The 19,910-nt window shown below is 36.4% G+C and overlaps 1 protein-coding gene across 1 annotated transcript; it reads right to left on the bottom strand.

Annotated features, from left to right (window-relative positions):
- Nucleotides 1-625: 625 nt before the first annotated feature.
- On the bottom strand, nt 626-18,926 carry LOC132556786 (leucine-rich repeat-containing protein 74A-like). The gene is made up of 13 exons (XM_060221234.1): nt 18,876-18,926; nt 8,143-8,287; nt 7,608-7,780; nt 7,031-7,138; nt 6,323-6,416; nt 6,084-6,133; nt 5,817-5,898; nt 3,753-3,841; nt 2,873-3,067; nt 2,331-2,426; nt 1,833-2,093; nt 1,469-1,554; nt 626-719 (listed from the first exon to the last, which is right to left on the bottom strand). The coding sequence occupies exons 1-13, from the start codon at nt 18,924-18,926 to the stop codon at nt 626-628; spliced, it is 1,524 nt and encodes a 507-aa protein (XP_060077217.1).
- Between the last annotated feature and the right edge of the window lie 984 nt (nt 18,927-19,910).

Below are 19,910 nucleotides of genomic sequence, written 5' to 3'. Positions count from 1 at the left end.
ATACAACCATGACAGCAACGAACCTGTGGTGTTGGTGCGTTTTGGCCTGTGGCGGGATGAACTGCTTTCCAATATTGACTGGATATCCTCTGGTTTAGAGTAAGATAATTTGTACAGCCAGTTGGTTGCCCGTTAAACAGGTTATTCGGAAAAAATCACACGTTCAAATATATTTATTATCTCTGTCGCTTTTTCCTGACGATAGAAACAGAAAAATTCACAAAATTATATAATTTATTTTACTTTCTCTCTCCTTCCACACATAACAGTCAGACATATTTACAGAAGTTGTCAATGGAATTTTCGTTAATATATACCTTTGTCAGCCAGATTAACACTAGTCCGATCATATGACCTAAAATGCATAGTAACATATGCACGTCTTAAATGTATTTTAAAACTTGCTTTTCAGTTTCGCAAAGTACTTATATTTGATTTAGTCCTTCCTATCTCAGAACGTTTCTGTCCTTTGTCGCCGTGACGTATTCACAATTTCCTCAAACAATAGTGAACCTTGATGTTGTCTGATATTTTCATATTTGTGAGTTATTCAAATTCTCACTATAACGACGAAAACATTACTACCAGAACAATAAGTATCTGGATGTGTTTACATATTCAGTTTTTAGTACTTCCGTTTGTTCTTGGCTTCTTCTTTCCGTTGTTCATCCTCTGCTTGGCGCTTTTTCGTCACCTCTTTCATCTTTAGTACCACTTCACTGTCAATATCAATTCACATCAATTACCAAACCAGCGATGGGCAGTTTGAAAAAATGAAAGATGATTAATAATTATACTGTCAGTAAAACACGGTTTTATTGAAAACCGATGATGGGCGATTTGGACTCAAACTCGCTTCACTGAAGACATAGAGGGTATAGCAACACTTAATGTAATAACAACGCTTAATGTAATATTTTTGATTATAATAAGTGTAGCAGTCGCAACGTTTAATGTAATATTTTTGATTATAATAAGTGTAGCAGTCGCAACGTTTAATGTAATAATCATTACATTAAGCGTTGTTAGTTTGTTAATGCGTTAGGAATTGCAACAGAGGATCTTGCGTCATTTCCTTTAGTATGGAGTCTATGAAATGAGCCATATTTTATAGTTGACGAGGTAAAATATAAATTCATCGCAAGCTTCATGAATATGAATTGAAATAGAAACAAATTCATTATTGAACTTAACTACTGTTGAAATAAGTTTACGAGAAAAATTAATTAATTTGATTAATACCAAATCTAATTTTTCGATATTCTCACTATGTACACTTATCTCTTCCTTTGTTTACGTCACAATACATATGACGCTATGACGTTATGTAACAATGGGACCCGTCAGTCTAATAACGGTTCCTCGAGGTCATATTCCACGTGTGTAATGACAAGATACATGTACTGCGTGTTATTACACGTGTAACAGGATATTTATGTGATTGCTTAGACAATACAATATTGTTTACCTGAAGTCAAGGTCGCCATCACCGTCTATGTCTATAAACTGAATTAACTTGTCCACTTGGTAGTCCGTCAGATCGATCTTGGCCTCCTGTAACATTGTACATATAAATGCAGTTTTGTGAAGAATACAGATACATTTGTTTTATCTTTGTTTTAGAACAGATCATTTAATTACTATGAAAAATTTGCTGATGAATCTTGTTCAAAATTGGTATGTTGTGTCAGCGTCAGGAACGTTTTATAAAGTGTTCAATCTGATAATGCGTAAATGTTAACATATTATCGTTTTTGGTTAATGGAAGTGCGCGTGAAATCGGACATGATGATTCTGAATCAAACTTTGGTATCGAGTTTTGAAATGTTAACCTTGATCCCTTCACGAAATTCGTCGTAATCGACACTGTTGCTTCCATCGTCGTCAAACCTTGCGAACAGTTCAGAGATAGTGAGATTGTGTCTTTCCATATATTCCTTGATGGTGAGTAAGGCGTCTTCACCAACGTCTACAGAGCCAGCCATCTTACGCTTCCCGTACATGTCACTATATCCAAATTTTATCTCTAAATTCTCATGTTTTTCCTTCAGTTCATCCACCCTTTCTTGAAACCGTGGCCCTAAGATTACATCCTGCGAACACCAAACGATTCATTAGCTATTTACCTTGATTCTAAATCTCGTGGAAAAAAGCAGAATATTATTTCACATTTATAACAAGTCATCGAGACTGTGTTTTAAAATCAACCCAGTAGCTGCACCTCTGACATTAATCTTTCTTTGTCCGATTTACTCTTACCTAGACGAATGAACATTATGTATGCGTTTGCTCCTCATTTTCGAGACCATCAATATCAACAATAAGCTTACCGTCATGTCCAGAACAATGAGTGTGACAGACTCCATTTGGTCAAACATCTCGATCGCGGCCTCGGCTGCTTCCTCTGGTATATTATTTTTACCTATCTGAAATCAGATTTGATTGATATTTTTAAATCTAAAAAAAATAAATATTTGCGTTATTTATTTATCGATTACAAGACACAAAATATGTCCCACATCAGTTAAATTCTTATGAAGCAATTTTCACCGTGACAGTAAATATTTCAGTACTTCAGGTTGAAATAATGAACATTAGATGAAAATGTTCTAACAATTAGGATTAACCTTTAATTAGCGTTACGCTTGTACAACGTGAAGTATATTTGACTTGTATTTGATACTTTTTCAACAGGAAAATTTCATTTAACTATATAAAAAATCTGTCAAAATCTGTTCTGTGTATTGATATGATTAAAATGTAAGAATATTGACAGTATATGGTATTCAACGTGCAGCACATTTAAGCTTTAACTTAAAAAAAAACCCAAATGTTAAGCACTTGTACTGATTTCCTAGTGGTAGAATCTTACTCGTAATTCCTGAAGTGTTTCATTGTTCTTAAGGCCTTTCAGAATGCCGGCGAATCCCTCGGGACCTATTCTGCAACATGAAATGTCCAGGACTTCTATGATATTGTTGTTACTGATAGCCTCTCCGAAATCCTTCCCGCCGTCGTCATCCAGACCATTCCAAGACACGTTCATGTATTTTAGATATGCATTCTCCTGTAAACATCAAACAATGACAAAATAATTCGATCCATATTAGCCACTTTTGATACTTAAACAGAACGGATAACATTCCCCACGGTCATGTCTCCAGTTCTGTTATTGCAGTCCATCCTACTGAATGGTGACTGTCACTATCTAAGCGTTGTTTATATACTTTGAAATATGGTTTTTTTAAAGGGTGTCTTTTTTATGTTATTTTTCACCGTTTTCGATAAAGGAATAAGATTGCGAAAATAAATAAATTTCATAAAAAATAATATTTTGTTTCATCTATTTGACATTTTGCTCCAATATACTGACCTTGAGACCGATGGAGAGGTGATTTGCTCCACATATACTGACCTTGAGACCGATGGCGAGGTGTTTTACCCTACAATATACTGACCTTGAGACCGATGGCGAGCTGTTTTACCCTACAATATACTGACCTTGAGACCGATGGCGAGCTGTTTTACCCTACAATATACTGACCTTGAGGCCGATGGCGAGGTGATTTGCCCCACATCTACTGACCTTGAGGCCGATGGCGAGCTGTTTTGCTCCAATATACTGACCTTGAGGCCGATGGCGAGGTGTTTTGCTCCACATATACTGACCTTGAGGCGGATGGCGAGGTGTTTTGCTCCACATATACTGACCTTGAGGCCGATGGCCAGGTGTTTTGCGCCAATATACTGACCTTGAGGCCGATGGCGAGGTGTTTTGCTCCAATCAGTCTGAATTGGTTCCAGCTAAGGTCTAATGCCAGTAACGCGCGATTAGCGTCGGCTGTTTAAAAAAATGTTACAATGTAAGGTATTAGTTTTATTGTGTTACATTTCATATCACCTTTCTGGTCTGATGAAAGTCAGTATTTTTATGATTTTCATAATGAACACTAGTCAATCAATTTTAAAACTGCTTTTCTTTAATAATAATTTGCATCTTAACACCAGAAGATTTTATTTTTATTCTCTTGTACGCAAAAATCAATATATGCAGGTTCGAGTTACATAAAATTAGTACTCCAAGTTCGTATTAAGAATGGATGAATAATGAATTACGTTATGGCAGTAGAGAGAAGATATAAAACTGATTATTCTATTCCTACGAGATGTTGATGCAGCTATCACAAGAACACGAAGTATTAATCTCTTGAATGCACTTTACACAGTTAAGATACATTAAAAGTTACTATACCGAGTCATTCCATGGTAAATAGGTTTATCATTGCCATATTGGTTCTATTAAAACAAATGTCTCCTCTGGCTAGCTTAGGTTAAACAAAAGCAGGTTAATTTGTGAAGAACCAAGGCTTTTAGGATCTAGTATTATGGCATCGTAGTGTTGTACCTTACAGTAGACTTACTCCTGTGTGTAGAAACTTAAAGAAATACGACTGAACATATAATTTTTTTTAGAATACCCTGAAAACCCCAGAGCAAACCTGTCTCAAAAATAAACCTGTAGTTTCTTACGTATATAAACATGCCTGCTGTTAAAGAAGATAAGCCGCGTCTTACTGTCGAGTTTAGGGATATTTGATTCCCGGTTTTAAACAACGGGGAGATGAACTAATAGAGGAATGCAACTGGATGATTCTCATCCTCGATACTAAAAAATGTTACTATTACGAAGGCACAAACGAATAAAGGAGAAAAAAAACTGACCCATCACAGGCTTATACGCTTCTTTTTAAGATTACAAAGAATCGACTTCCAACTTCAAAGCCTATACAGTATACTGTTATGTGACCTCGAGATTCGTTTAATGCACATCAAAGAATCAATTTAGATTTTTCGTCTTGTCAGAAGATGTCACACATAGAACCTTCTATTTTGCCATGACATGTTCCAGGGGTGCCGAGAGCGAAAGTGATTGTTACTCTTGGCGTCTCAAGGATGGACGACTCTTGATAAAAATGTTTGGACTGATCGTCAGATTAGTTTTACAATTCTTATTACGAACCATATCCTTCTGACGAAAGACAGACAAATTGACCAGTGAAGTAACATTGTTCAAGTTCTGACCCTTCGGATAGTAGTTAATTAAAGCTTGAAATTTCGCCTGATGTAGATTTGTGTGGGAATCTAAACCTGACGAATCTGATGTAGGATCAAAAAGGCACGATCAACATCCTGATTCTACAAGGGATGATTTGGTGATAACATTCTGCATCGTGGATCAGATGTCACAATGAACATCGATGTCCTGTTTATCAGAAATATGTCTTTGTGAACTTGTCAATGGTTCTTAACCAATCAGATTGGCATTCAATTCATTAACTGATTAAATCGGTTTATTTATGACGTAATAATGATGAGAATGACGTCATCGTAAAGCATCATTAATTGGAATGAGTTTGATTTTTCGATAGTTATTGTATCACTTACGCTTACGTTGAAATGCTGAAATATGGCAGTTAAATTATCCACAAAAAATAAGACAAGGTTGGAAATAAGAATAAACACGTAACAAATAAAGTGTATTTTATCCTTACAGAGTCAGCTTAGTCCTGCGGTTCCGAAAGTACCAGTTGATATATGAGATAAAGCAAAACAAAGACTAATGACAAATATCACGTTTTAAACTTGAAAGGAAAAATACACAAAGATAAAAAACATTTCCGTTCACCGATACGCATGATTTCATTCCATCAGATGGTGTAACCAAATAATTTCACACATCAATTAATACACATGTATTGTTTAGTCTGTGTAGGATCTCCTGTCTTATACACATACTTATAGAATCTTATACTTACATATCATCTTTTCGAAGTCGGGCCCTGATAAATCTCCAAATTCGTTGTGACTGAGATCAACATGTTCTAGACTAGAATGATCCTAAAAATAAAATAAAAAAATCAGTATTATTCCTTCCTAAGGCCGACAAGTTCTGGAGTGGAATAATCCTTCAAAAAGCAAAAAATCATCATTTAAATACGACATATATATATGTGTGTGTATATATCTATATGTTTCAGATATATTTTATCCATATTATCAGCAAATAACAATAGTGTCCTCACCTGGATAGCCTTTGTGAGGTATATAGCGTCTGGGTCTGTGAATTGGTTACCTGCAAATAGGACAAACCTACTATAATAACCTACAAAAAACCTTGATGAATACTGTTGATTAAACGGCTGGTTTTCGTCGTATGATTACATAATGATTGACTTTTTGACAAAACAAAATAGATATTCAATGACCCAGAATGATATTGCAATATGGGAGCACACGTTTACAGTGCACCTAACAGACCTACCTGACAGGTTCAGATACCGAATGACTTTGTTCTCTCGTAACATCAAACCCATCACTTTGGCTCCATATGTTCCAAGATTGTTTTCAGATAAATCCTGGAAATTAATCAACATAACAGATGTTGCTCAATAACAAAATCGGTTTGCTTTCTGTCTTTTACAAATGTGTAATTATACACGGTACTGTTGCCATGAAAATTTAATCTTTCAATGGTACCCTTGTAAATCGTCCCTTTGCTAAAATCTTGCCCTTGTTAGATATTTTGATTTGTGTTATCTTGTTAAACCGCTTTGAGCTTAAATATCTCGCCCCTGATTTAAACTGATTTTGAGTTGAAATATTTTGCCCTCCCAATATGGAATTTGAAGCAGAATTTTGTTGACATAACAGTATTTTCTTTTGTATAGAGCAGATTGAAGATCTCTGATTGTTAGAAAGTGTATTTACTAGTTACAAACATGACGGCATACAATGTACATTGTATATTATATATATGTACATACCAGATCGGTAATTGATATATGACAATTTTAACGGTGTACAATGTATGTTAAAGAATATATATGACAATTTTCAATTTGTATATTATGAAATATAATTACTTACCAGATCGGTAATTGATATATGACAATTTTAACGGTGTACAATGTATGTTATAGGTTATATATGACAATTTTCAATTTGTATATTATGAAATATATTTACATACCAGATCGGTAATTGACATATTCTCCGTCATCATTTGTTGTATACATAACACACCCGCGCTGTCAATACAATTTCCCCTGAGTATCAATGACGTCACACTGGAATTCACCTGGAAGAAGGAGGTTTTTCTAGTATATAAAAGAACATTTTTTCTGATGTAAGGTCCATCCGTTTAAAAATACTGAAATGTTTCCCCGCATTCAGGATATTCTGTATATAATCCAAAGACAAAGATGGCCCATCCCTAGAACATGTTAATTCCTTCCTGCTTTCTACCTGTTAAACGTTGGAAAACAATCATGATTTATGATCCATCACGTTTCAGGGGATTTCAAACGAAGCCTAAAGCTTTCTAAATGGATGTCCCGCTGACTTTTACAGAAACAATTATTAAATAAAGCTGATCAATTAATGATGAGTAAAGAATTACTAAAGACACCGATTTATGTTTTAAATTCTGCCACAAAGGACCATTCCACGCCCATTTTAATACCACACAATAAAGTGTGTTCGATCGAAAGTTCTATGGATGGACTTTATGTATCTACCGGGTTGATGTGTCAATGTAGGATACTCACCACGAGCGCCACCGACACAGCCATAACTCCTTTAGGTCCCAAACCATAATTCGTGAGGTCAATGTCCTTCTCCGAAAGCTTCCGAAGGAACAAGGAAGATGGGATGACGCCATACTTCTTGCACGCCCTCTCGTACGTCCTCTTTCCCGTGTCATCATACGGCACTGAAGGCACTGTAATTGGACCGAAATATCTCAGATAATTCTTAGTATGTTTTAAATATGTTTGATAAGTTTATCAAATTCCTGTCCGTTATGTTGAAAAAGAAAGTCGTTGGCTGAAAGCATTAGTTATAGCTTAAGACAGAAAACTTTGTTCGAGTGTATTTACGTTAAACTGCAAGAGAAAAAGTGAAAACCCCTTGTATTATCAGATCAGAAAGCAACTATTTTCGTGAAACGGTGTTAAGAAATGGTTTGATGATGATCCAATATTGATGATATATATATAGAGTTTATGTGTATATAAATCACACGTTTCAGGCTCAGGTTTCCTTAACAACCTAAATTCCTCGCCTGACATCACAACTAATTACCTTTCAGGTCCAGAACCGTTTCCGTGTCATCATCCACAGATGCCCGCTTTCGGTTCTTGCTCGCCCTTCGCAGGTCTAGGCCTCTTGGTGTGCCGGCCTGTTTAGAATCAGGCCTTTCAGTGGACATCCGACCACAAACCCGACTCTGAAATGCAGAAAGGTGTTATAAATAAGTTCAATATAAGGTAATAATTCTGTGTGTGTGTGTGTGTGTGTGTGTGTGTGTGTGTGTGTCTGTGTGTTCTTATGACAATCCCTTTAACTTCCCTTTCAGTGAGCAGGAAATTGAAATAACTGAACTGGTCATTGCAGTAAAGACTGCCTCGTTATAACCAATAAATAAAAGGGACATATCGACATCCTTCCACCGATACACGCCAAATTATTGACGTATTTATGAGCGATCACTTTTATCATTATAGCGTTCAAACGGAATAGAAAGATGACTTAATCCTATCTATTTTCTTTTGCATAAAAGAATTGTTCAGGTAAAAAAGAGAGAAAAAAAGAATTCGTCTCCAATGGGAATTTCTTTTGAAGGTCTCAGAATATGTAATTAATTTAAATCCACGTGTTGGTGTTTTTATCCCCAAAAATAAAGGATTCTGAAATTCTACTGACGTGTTAAATCCTCTGATACTTCCGATCTAGGTGAACATATCTCACTAACGTAAATAAATCTCACTGTGTATGATATAGGGGATATGTGTTCTAACCAATAAAGTCTAGATAAAGATCACAATGTGATATTTATTGTTAAAAGGAAAAAAATCTAGTATACTTTGGAAATCGCGATAAGGGTTATGGCTCACCGTGGACGAGTGTTTATACATGTATAAACAAGTGTTTACTCGGTACAGTTAAAATCCAACAATCCAACACTTCAGAATATTGTATCCAATCTTATATCAAAGTCAATGGTGCTGTCTTTATTCAGTTGAAAACATAAGTCATGTTTGATACATAATTAAAGTGCTTTTTCTATAAATGCCGAGCTATCAATCGAAATCTTTCTATAGAGCTGAATAGATAAAGGACTTGGGGTGTATAACACTCCAGTTAATAACAATTTTAATATAGAAAAGTTCAAAAGGGATTGAATTCTTCTGTTTGCTTAAATCTACGCTAAAATATATCAGTTCGATTCATTGTGTAAATAACTCGCCCCTGCAAACGTTTGGCAGACTTAGACACTGCTTGTACCGGATATCGTGCTGTGCAATTTTAAAACTAAGAGCTCATGAGTTGACACTGAAGAGTATCTGTTCACCCCTTGTAAACAGGAATTGTAGTTCTTGGTTCGAAAGTAATACTGTTTAGAATACCAGGTGCTTGATAGAATCAGACTAACTAGGATTAATAAAGATTTTATAGACCAGGCAAGTGAAAATACAAGAGGCTTGATAAAAGTCAGACTTACTAGGACAAATAAGGTTTTTTAAGAACGGACTGGGGAATATTGCCGTTTAGAAGACCAGGGGCTTGATATGAAATAACATTTATTAGAATGAATAAGCATTTTGTAAATATAGGCTGGAGAATATCACTAGTGAGAATTCCAGAGATTTGATAGAAAACAATACTTAGTTTGATAAAGTATTGTAGACCTGTGCAGGGGGATATCGCTAGTGAGAATATGAAAATAAAGAATTTTGATTGACTTTCGAAGTCTTTATAGATTTACCATATTAACATATATAAATAAAGCTCCTTATGAATCCCCATGGTAAATACGGTGTTCTAGGTGCATTTTGTAACGGTTTGGCAATTCATAATATCCCTTACTTTAAAACTGCTTATGCGGGCTTCTTACAGAATCTATATATACTCAATGAATATATATATAATCCGACATAAGACCATAACGTCGATATTACTTACTAGATTATATATATAGTAATTGGATGCTGAAAATTTACCATTATTCTACTATTTATATAACACATTTTTGATATCTTAATCACCATCTTACATATAACAAGTTGGGATGGTTTTTTGTCCGTTATAAAGGGCCTTCGGCGTCCATCGGCTGAAGGGATTATCGAGACACCTAAATTTACACCACCGCTCTCGATTTATAACTTTGTATTTGTTTTATGTTCTATGTATACGATGTTATCTATGTAATATTTGTGTCTTGATAAAGGGACAGGGAAATTTGACAATTCGCTTGTCCGTACTGTCGTTATTACTTCATTGATCATATATATATGTATAAATGCATCAAAAATCATGTGGAACGGTATTCTGTGTAGATATTGAGAGGAAAAAAGTGAATATTGTGAAAGAACCAAGAGGAACCTCGCCTTTCTCTAAACACTGATTTATATTAAGTGTAAAATTCACAAAATGTTACATTGTAATTCAGATGCACATGTTCGTGTACCAGAATCGACTGATCACTGTTAGTTTTGTTGCATATGAATGTGTTGTTCCTTTTCGGGTAACAAAAATATTGAAATGTTGACGGCGAGAATGAACTATTGAGTAAAACAGATTTTTTTTTCACACGATAAACCTGCAAACTTTTGAAACAAAGTAACAAATGAAACACAGAAAGAAAACCACGGCTTTAAGATTTCCCGATAATGTAGTGTAACTTAACCTATATAATACTCAGTACAACGAGACAGTGTTGAGTATATACCGACATTCCAAACATTACAGTTACCAACATCTCCAATAATTCAGAAAATTGAAACCAAATTAATTTAATTATGATTATTTAGCACTACATTTAAACTCAAATAATCAGACTTGTATTTTCAATTGAAAATAACATTGAAACCCAAATACAAATTGATTACATTTATAAATTATTAATCTGAGTAGTTTGTATGTAGAATGAGGAGGTGTTACTCTGATCCACTAAATAAAACACTTAGCCACGCCTTCGCCTTAAAGCTATTTAATTTTCCTCTCTACTTTTGTAACATATTAAAAAATATTTGACGTCAAAACGGATTACAGACAAGGTGCTTGCTGGCTTAAAAATCGTGTATGTAATTAATTTATAACTATTTGACAAAGGATCTGCTAAAACCTTTAAAATCAACTGGGATTATTTTAATACATCCAATTTCTCTTACGCATCTACTGGACATGACATTCTTTTACGTATCAAAATATAAAAGAAATATTTGAACTTTCTGTTTTTTTCCACTGATATTTCTTTTGGGAAATACGCACGTAAAAAGATATATTACACACGGTTAAAATACAATGTGTTGTTAAAAGCGACAACCGTGTAACTCTAATTCACTTTGTGTCGAGAATGTAGCAGAAATGACACTAACAACATACATCTGTGAATGTTTGATACCGCCCTAGGTTAAACCAACGCGTAGATGTCTGTGACCCTAACCTAGCTGGTGTACACAACCAGAAGACATAGTAACTGGTGATATAAACGAAAGCTTTAAGAGACGAGAGTTGTTTTTTTAAATGAAAACCCCAAAGTATTGTGCAACCCCTATCATTGAACTGAAACAACAAATGCAAAGATTTTGTTGAAAACTATGATAGTGTGCGAAAAAAGAGAATATTATATTGAATTCACTTTCATGGTTGATTAAATCCATTCCGTCTATCATGCTTAAAAGAAAAAGTAGATTGAAATATAAAGTAAACAATTTATATCCCGTGATCATGATGTTAATTCCACACTTGAAGATATATATATATGACAGAGATGACATCAAATTTGCATTTAAGGCTTCCTTCAACTTGACCTTTGTCTTTATACATACTTCTATATTATAATAATTCAGTTTACTATTAATGATAATGATACGGACCTCCCTCGTTTTTAATGGAGAGCTTAACTTCGGAAGAATCTATATAAACATAACTTTATTGCTAGCTCGCCTGATTGGTTAACCAAACTTTTTACCAGTCTTGAATACTTCTTCTGAAAAAAATTTGTACAAGAAAAAATTATTTTGCACGTTTTACACCAATTTCCAAACCAAAGGAACACATTCGTTTTCAAGTTTGATCAAATATATTGTGTAAAGTATGAAAAAAGAAAGATTTAGAAAGACATCTGAAAAAGTACTAGGAGAATAAGACTAGATGTTTCTGAAAGGTAAGCGTCTTCTGCTACATCGACGACACACGCTATGAGGAATCGTGTTCAATCCAAGTAACTAATGTGACGTTCCCAAAAATGGAACAATGTAAACAACAACGAAGCCAACATGAAAACTAACTGGCATAAAAAAGAACTTCTTATTTATTATCATTCAATCACTAATGTTGAGAACAGATGTTACGTTATTTATTACTTAAATGCATGCGACTATCCTTGAAGCTCCATAAAGACCCACTAAGATCTGACTTAAGTTCATTCATGCATTTAAACACTCATCATTGTTTTTTAAAACAAGTTTTCAATAAAATATTCTTATTCAAGATGATAAAAAGGACGTGCTATTCTAGATAGTTAAGACGGGCTCTGAAAGCTTACTGTTATAGGTTTTGTTGTGGGAATACATGCACAGCTTTAGTAAACAATATTGGTGACTTCAGACCGTTCTCGTGCGAGCAGTAAATGTCATTTACGCCCAATTAAGCACGCGATCTGATCTAAATCGGCGTATCTGTGATATGAGATTACTAAAAAGGGATTGAGTGTGGGAAAGACACAGATCCTGTGTTTATTGGTGTTGTATATATACCAGCGATTTTATATCACTGCACTTCGTGACAATGTATATTAGCAAGGGCCAGTAGCAGTGTTACCTACATGTATCAATTATCCATCTTTATTGTTATTCCTGAACAGATTCAAATCTGATAAATGGTTAAATATATATATATACTACTGTCGAAGTTCATGTTCAGTATCATTTCCAGTTGACAGCTTACAATATATGGAGAATACATGGTCAGTATCTTAATACATAAGCTATATTTTGGCAAGGTGAAGAAAGACGAAAGTGGCGACCCTCTGGAAAGCCATTTTTCGTCTTTCTGTCCCGAGAGACTGACCATGTAGTCTTTTTATCCTGCAACATTGATTGAAAATCAGACAATGGAAACTTGAACAGTTTTGTTATTCAATCTGTGTTTACCCGACATTGACGTTACGCTGAATGTTGCCTGATGACGGATTGCTCCGCGCTGAAAACTTCATCCGATATAACAGCGATTTTATTAATTTTCATAGATCAAAATGTTCATAACAACATGTTAGATCGCGCATTTCAATAACTATTTATATTTCTAAAAGCAATATTTAAGTAAATTCAGAGAGTAATTCTGTCGAATTAACGCACGTGCTAAAATACAGCTGTTATCCATCGTTGCTGAATACAGCAAAAATATATGTGGCAGGTGTATTCCGACAATGGCAGTGCCAGTTACAGGATAAAAACATATCGTGATTTTATTATGATGTTTATCAGGATGTTATTGTTGTCTTGTCGTCAGAAAGAAAATACTTTTATTTCTTAAATGCTTATCTGTGATAAATACGTATCTACCATAATGATTGAAACACCGGGCTATGTTACTACAAGTTATCATGCATCACAGCAATACATTTAAGATATACAGTATAGGCATTGCGTGTAGAAAACACGACTCTATAGTTTCATTACAAACTCTTTTATAATACGGAACCGTGTCTGTTCCATCAAACAATGAGAATCCAGTGTTTGCTGTCCAGAAGATTTGACGTGATTGTAACGATGTATGCAACCGTTTAATAATAGTGATTTTAGTCTAACCGACCGGAAGTAATCACTGGAGGTATGATGTATATTAATCAATATATGAACACGAAGACTGGCGTATTAACACGATAATGTATTGGCTATGTGTATTTATCACGATCGTCCTATATCTGTGTCATTTATATACAAATAATCACCAGGAGCTTTAATAAATAAAAAAAACGGTGCAATAAGATTGATATGAGATAGTTAAAAACTACTGAAGTGCACGCCCTTATCTTTCAAATATACCGTGTCGTTTATTTTCTTGGTAACTGTAAACATAACATAGTTTTTTTACTTTTAACGAGCATATATCATTGACAAAAATCAACCCATAGTACATCGAATTTTTAGAAAATTATTCACGCTTGTCACTTAATTTCAAGAACCTGCTTAAACGAGTAACGTCATAAAACAAAGTATGCTTATGTTCCGAGAACAGCAGAAAAATCATAGTGGACGATATCTAAAGCCTGAGTATGGTTACAGCAGAGTAATGACATGTTAGAGAGCTTGGTTACACAATATCGTTCGGTGCTCACTAGAACGGAGAATATAGGTAATACTAATCTAGATTTAGTACCTAACAAATAACCCCAACATGTAACAGCACTTGACCTTCTGTCAACAAGTTCAAACTACCCAGGTGAATTCGTTTAAAGATAAAATGTTGAATTCTAATAAGACCAATCTCAGCTGTGAATTGTCATTGTTATGACCATTAAGAAAAGCTATATTTTCTTGTGTAATATGATGTGATTGATGCCCTCGGTGTCATTCCTGGCTCTTCCCCTGTTCTCAGTTTGAGAACGTGGAATGGCTTGGGTTTCACCTAGGCTCATATGACTAACATTTGCTTACATGTCGCTATTCGTTTGACCAGGCATTATTGTAGAAATGTAATTGATGGCCAGACCTGACGACCTGATGAAATTTTATCTTTCTAAAATATAACATGGTGCATCTGATCACAGTTTGAATGTACAGATTATATTGATATACTAAATAACTGCTTAATGCACACAACAACAAAAATAACAAATCTTGAAATGTCAACTTAAGATAGATGAAACCAGTGAAAAATAAAGGTTTATCGAGGAAAAGGTAAAACGACAATAAAACCAGGTGTTCCGGAAGGATAAACATCTTCTGGTGTATCAATGACACCCGTCATGTGAATATTCATTAATGTCCCGTTCTCAATGAGAACTAGTTTTATATAAACGAAATTAATACACATATTTACGAGCATCGAACGCAACTAGACATACACACAAAAAAACTTAATCAATTTGATGTTAACAACTAGATACTACTACTGAAGAAAGCTGTACACAGCTGGACAACAGGCCCAGTACATCCAGACATCGTGTCTTCAAATTCCTGTGTGGTGATATTGGGAAAACGAAAATAACTATACATCCAAGCTAAACAAACAGAATATGACAATAGGATATGGTCGAATCTATAATGACGTAACGTTTTTATAACAGACTAGATATCGCAAATTCTCATTTTATCATAGATTTGTTGGCTAACATTGGAACTCACGTTTATAAAACACCCCAATTTTCTTTTTCATTAAATAATTAGGTTTGCTATCTTACAATATTTCAATCCATGGCCCCATCGTGTTATTGCCACCTCTCTCAATTCATTTTTATGAAATTCTACATTGACTTTATGAAAGTAACACCAAAGGCATAAATAGATATGATAGAGGTTATCTCTAGTAATTGTTCAGGTCTCTACTGTGTGTGGCCGGTCACCTTACTGAGATTCATCTTATCTGGCAAGGAGTTTCGGTATACACCGCCAATCATCCTCCAGGTTAACTTGTTTTCAGTGGTAGTTATACCCCCCCCCCTGGTCCAGTACTTAACACGAAATTAGTATGCGTAGAAGCGATACATTCAGCTCCACACCTACCACAGCTTATCTTGTAAGGGGTGTTGATAGTAGCTATATATTCCGTTCCCTCCCCTTACTCCAGCACATTTAGGGGTATATATATCCTCCTCAAGCTTACCCTGTATGGAGTGTGGGTACTAGCTATATATACCCCTCAAGCTTACCTTGTATGGAGTGTGGGTAGTAGCTATATATTCCCCCTCCAGCTTACCTTGTATGGAGTGTGGGTACTAGCTATATATTCCCCTTCAGCTTACCTTGTATAGAGTGTGGGTAGTAGTTATATATCCCCCTCCAGCTTACCTTGTATGGAGTGTTGGTACTAGCTATATGTCCCCCTCAAGCTTACCCTGTATGGAGTGTGGGTAGTAGCTATATATTCCCCCTTCAGCTTACCTTGTATGGAGTGTGGATAGTAGCTATATATCCCCCTCCAGCTTACCTTGTATGGAGTGTTGGTACTAGTTATATATCCTCCCTTCAGCTTACCTTGTATGGAGTGTGGGTACTAGCTATATATCCCCCTCCAGCTTACCTTGTATGGAGTGTGGGTAGTAGCTATATATTCCCCCTCAAGCTTACCTTGTATGGAGTGTGGGTAGTAGCTATATAATCCCCCTCCAGCTTACCTTGTTTAGAGTGTGGGTACTAGTTATATATCCCCCCTTCAGCTTACCTTGTATGGAGTGTGGGTACTAGTTATATATCCCCCTCCAGCTTACCCTGTATGGAGTGTGGGTAGTAGCTATATATTCCCCTTCAGCTTACCTTGTATGGAGTGTGGATAGTAGCTATATATCCCCCTCCAGCTTACCTTGTATGGAGTGTGTGTAGTAGCTATATATCCCCCCCTCCAGCTTACCTTGTATGGAGTGTGGGTATTAGCTATATATTCCCCCTCAAGCTTACCTTGTATGGAGTCTGGGTAGTAGCTATATACCCCCTCCAGCTTACCTTGTATGGAGTGTGGGCACTAGGTATATATCCCCCTTCAGCTTAACCTGTATGGAGTGTGGGGACTAGTTATATATCCTCCCTCCAGCTTACCTTGTGTGGAGTGTGGGTAGTAGCTATATATTCCCCCTCCAGCTTACCTTGTACAGAGTGTGGGTAGTAGCTATATATCCCCCATCCAGCTGACCTTGTATGGAGTGTGGGTACTAGTTATATATCCCCCTCCAGCTTACCCTGTATGGAGTGTGGGTAGTAGCTATATATCCCCCCCTCCAGCTTACCTTGTATGGAGTGTGGGTATTAGCTATATATTCCCCCTCAAGCTTACCTTGTATGGAGTCTGGGTAGTAGCTATATACCCCCTCCAGCTTACCTTGTATGGAGTGTGGGCACTAGCTATATATCCCCCTTCAGCTTAACCTGTATGGAGTGTGGGGACTAGTTATATATCCCCCCTCCAGCTTACCTTGTGTGGAGTGTGGGTAGTAGCTATATATTCCCCCTCCAGCTTACCTTGTACAGAGTGTGAGTAGTAGCTATATATCCCCCATCCAGCTGACCTTGTATGGAGTGTGGGTACTAGTTATATATCCCCCTCCAGCTTACCCTGTATGGAGTGTGGGTAGTAGCTATATATTCCCCCTTCAGCTTACCTTGTATGGAGTGTGGGCACTAGCTATATATCCCCCTTCAGCTTAACCTGTATGGAGTGTGGGTACTAGTTATATATCCCCCCTCCAGCTTACCTTGTGTGGAGTGTGGGTAGTAGCTATATATTCCCCCTCCAGCTTACCTTGTACAGAGTGTGAGTAGTAGCTATATATCCCCCATCTAGCTTACCATGTATGGAGTGTGAGTACTAGCTATATATCCCCCCTCCAGCTTACCTTGTACAGAGTGTGAGTAGTAGCTATATATCCCCCATCTAGCTTACCTTGTATGGAGTGTGGGTACTAGCTATATATTCCCCTCAAGCTTACCTTGTATGAAGTGTGGGTAGTAGCTATATAATCCCCCTCCAGCTTACCTTGTATGGAGTGTGGGTTGTAGCTATATATTCCCCCTCCAGCTTACCTTGTATGGAGTGTGGGTAGTAGCTATATATCCCCCATCTAGCTTACCTTGTATGGAGTGTGGGTAGTAGCTATATATTCCCCCTCCAGCTTACCTTGTATGGAGTCTGGGTAGTAGCTATATATTCCCCCTCCAGCTTACCTTGTATGGAGTGTGGGTACTAGCTATATATTCCCCTTCAGCTTACCTTGTATAGAGTGTGGGTAGTAGTTATATATCCTCCCTCCAGCTTACCTTGTATGGAGTGTGGGTACTACCTATATATCCCCCTCCAGCTTACCTTGTATGGAGTGTTGGTACTAGCTATATGTCCCCCTCAAGCTTACCCTGTATGGAGTGTGGGTAGTAGCTATATATTCCCCCTTCAGCTTACCTTGTATGGAGTGTGGATAGTAGCTATATATCCCCCTCCAGCTTACCTTGTATGGAGTGTGAGTACTAGCTATATATCCCCCTCCAGCTTACCTTGTATGGAGTGTGGGTAGTAGCTATATATCCCCCTCCAGCTTACCTTGTATGGAGTGTGAGTACTAGCTATATATCCCCCTCCAGCTTACCTTGTGTGGAGTGTGGGTACTAGCTATATATCCCCCCTCCAGCTTACCTTGTACAGAGTGTGAGTAGTAGCTATATATCCCCCATCTAGCTTACCTTGTATGGAGTGTGGGTACTAGCTATATATTCCCCCTCAAGCTTACCTTGTATGGAGTGTGGGTAGTAGCTATATAATCCCCCTCCAGCTTACCTTGTATGGAGTGTGGGTAGTAGCTATATATTCCCCCTCCAGCTTACCTTGTACAGAGTGTGAGTAGTAGCTATATATCCCCCATCTAGCTTACCTTGTATGGAGTGTGAGTACTAGCTATATATCCCCCCTCCAGCTTACCTTGTACAGAGTGTGAGTAGTAGCTATATATCCCCCATCTAGCTTACCTTGTATGGAGTGTGGGTACTAGCTATATATCCCCCCTCCAGCTTACCTTGTATGGAGTGTGAGTACTAGCTATATATCCCCCCTCCAGCTTACCTTGTATGGAGTGTGGGTAGTAGCTATATATCCACCCTCTAGCTTACCTTGTATGGAGTGTGGGTAGTAGCTATATATTCCGCCTTTGTTGTAGTCATGATGAAATTCTGATGATATGAAGTAATATTTTGATTCCAAATTATTCCAATGTAAAAATATGACACCACAATATTGACGATCACAATAAATCACTAATTAATGACGAAAATTCATCGAAAGTTCCGATATGTCAAAGTCCATTTTGGAAATGTCACCGCCGTTCTACAATCCAATCAGCCATTCCTATGGGATCTGTAAATCCATTAGCTTGTGTCCATACACCTATATATATTTGTTAATACAAATACACACTAAGAACTGGCAGGGATGTCCATTATGTTACATGCGGTCACTTTGTCATCTCTTTGTAAAGCACTGACCAGTAGAATAAATACAAACAGTAACTGAAAGTGATTTACCAATAAAAGCCAACAATAAACAACAATACATCTACAATGAATGAACTCTACTTTTAAAATACCCAGGACCGAAACAGATTTCACTCCTAGTCAATACCCCGAGATCATCGCTGACCGTCGCACTAATATGATTAGCTCGAGATCATCCTTACTTACCAGATATACACGAGGGGCACTAAGTGTTTTCCCTTATTTCTTCAGAGAGTCGCCATGAATGTACGGATTAAAAGATTAAACACATATTCATTAATCCACTTCAATCCATGTAATGACAGATTTAACTGCTTATAAAGGGTCGCATGCATATGATATGTACATGTCTACACAGAAGTCGTCACGACACACGGAGGAGAAACATGGAGGCACCACACGGGAGATATCACTATCATTAATATATGTAATCATTTATTAAATTTCCATTTTTAATTCTCTACAAAAGTACGTTCAGAATTTATTCAATATTTCATCCTACTAATTTATCATTAAAATATGTTGACAAATAAAGTATATATCACTCATGATTTTTTTCAACCCTCTTGTAATATTTTTATTCTGTATATATAATTGTTTAAAACGTATTGTCTACCGTAACATTGTATTGTGTTTTTTTAAAAACTCGGTTCA

Source organism: Ylistrum balloti, unplaced genomic scaffold (assembly GCF_031769215.1).
Source record: "Ylistrum balloti isolate Yb309-2 unplaced genomic scaffold, AGI_CSIRO_Ybal_v1 Utg369650, whole genome shotgun sequence".
Lineage (NCBI taxonomy): Eukaryota > Metazoa > Mollusca > Bivalvia > Pectinida > Pectinidae > Ylistrum > Ylistrum balloti.
This window is presented reverse-complemented; position numbering and strand designations above follow the sequence as displayed.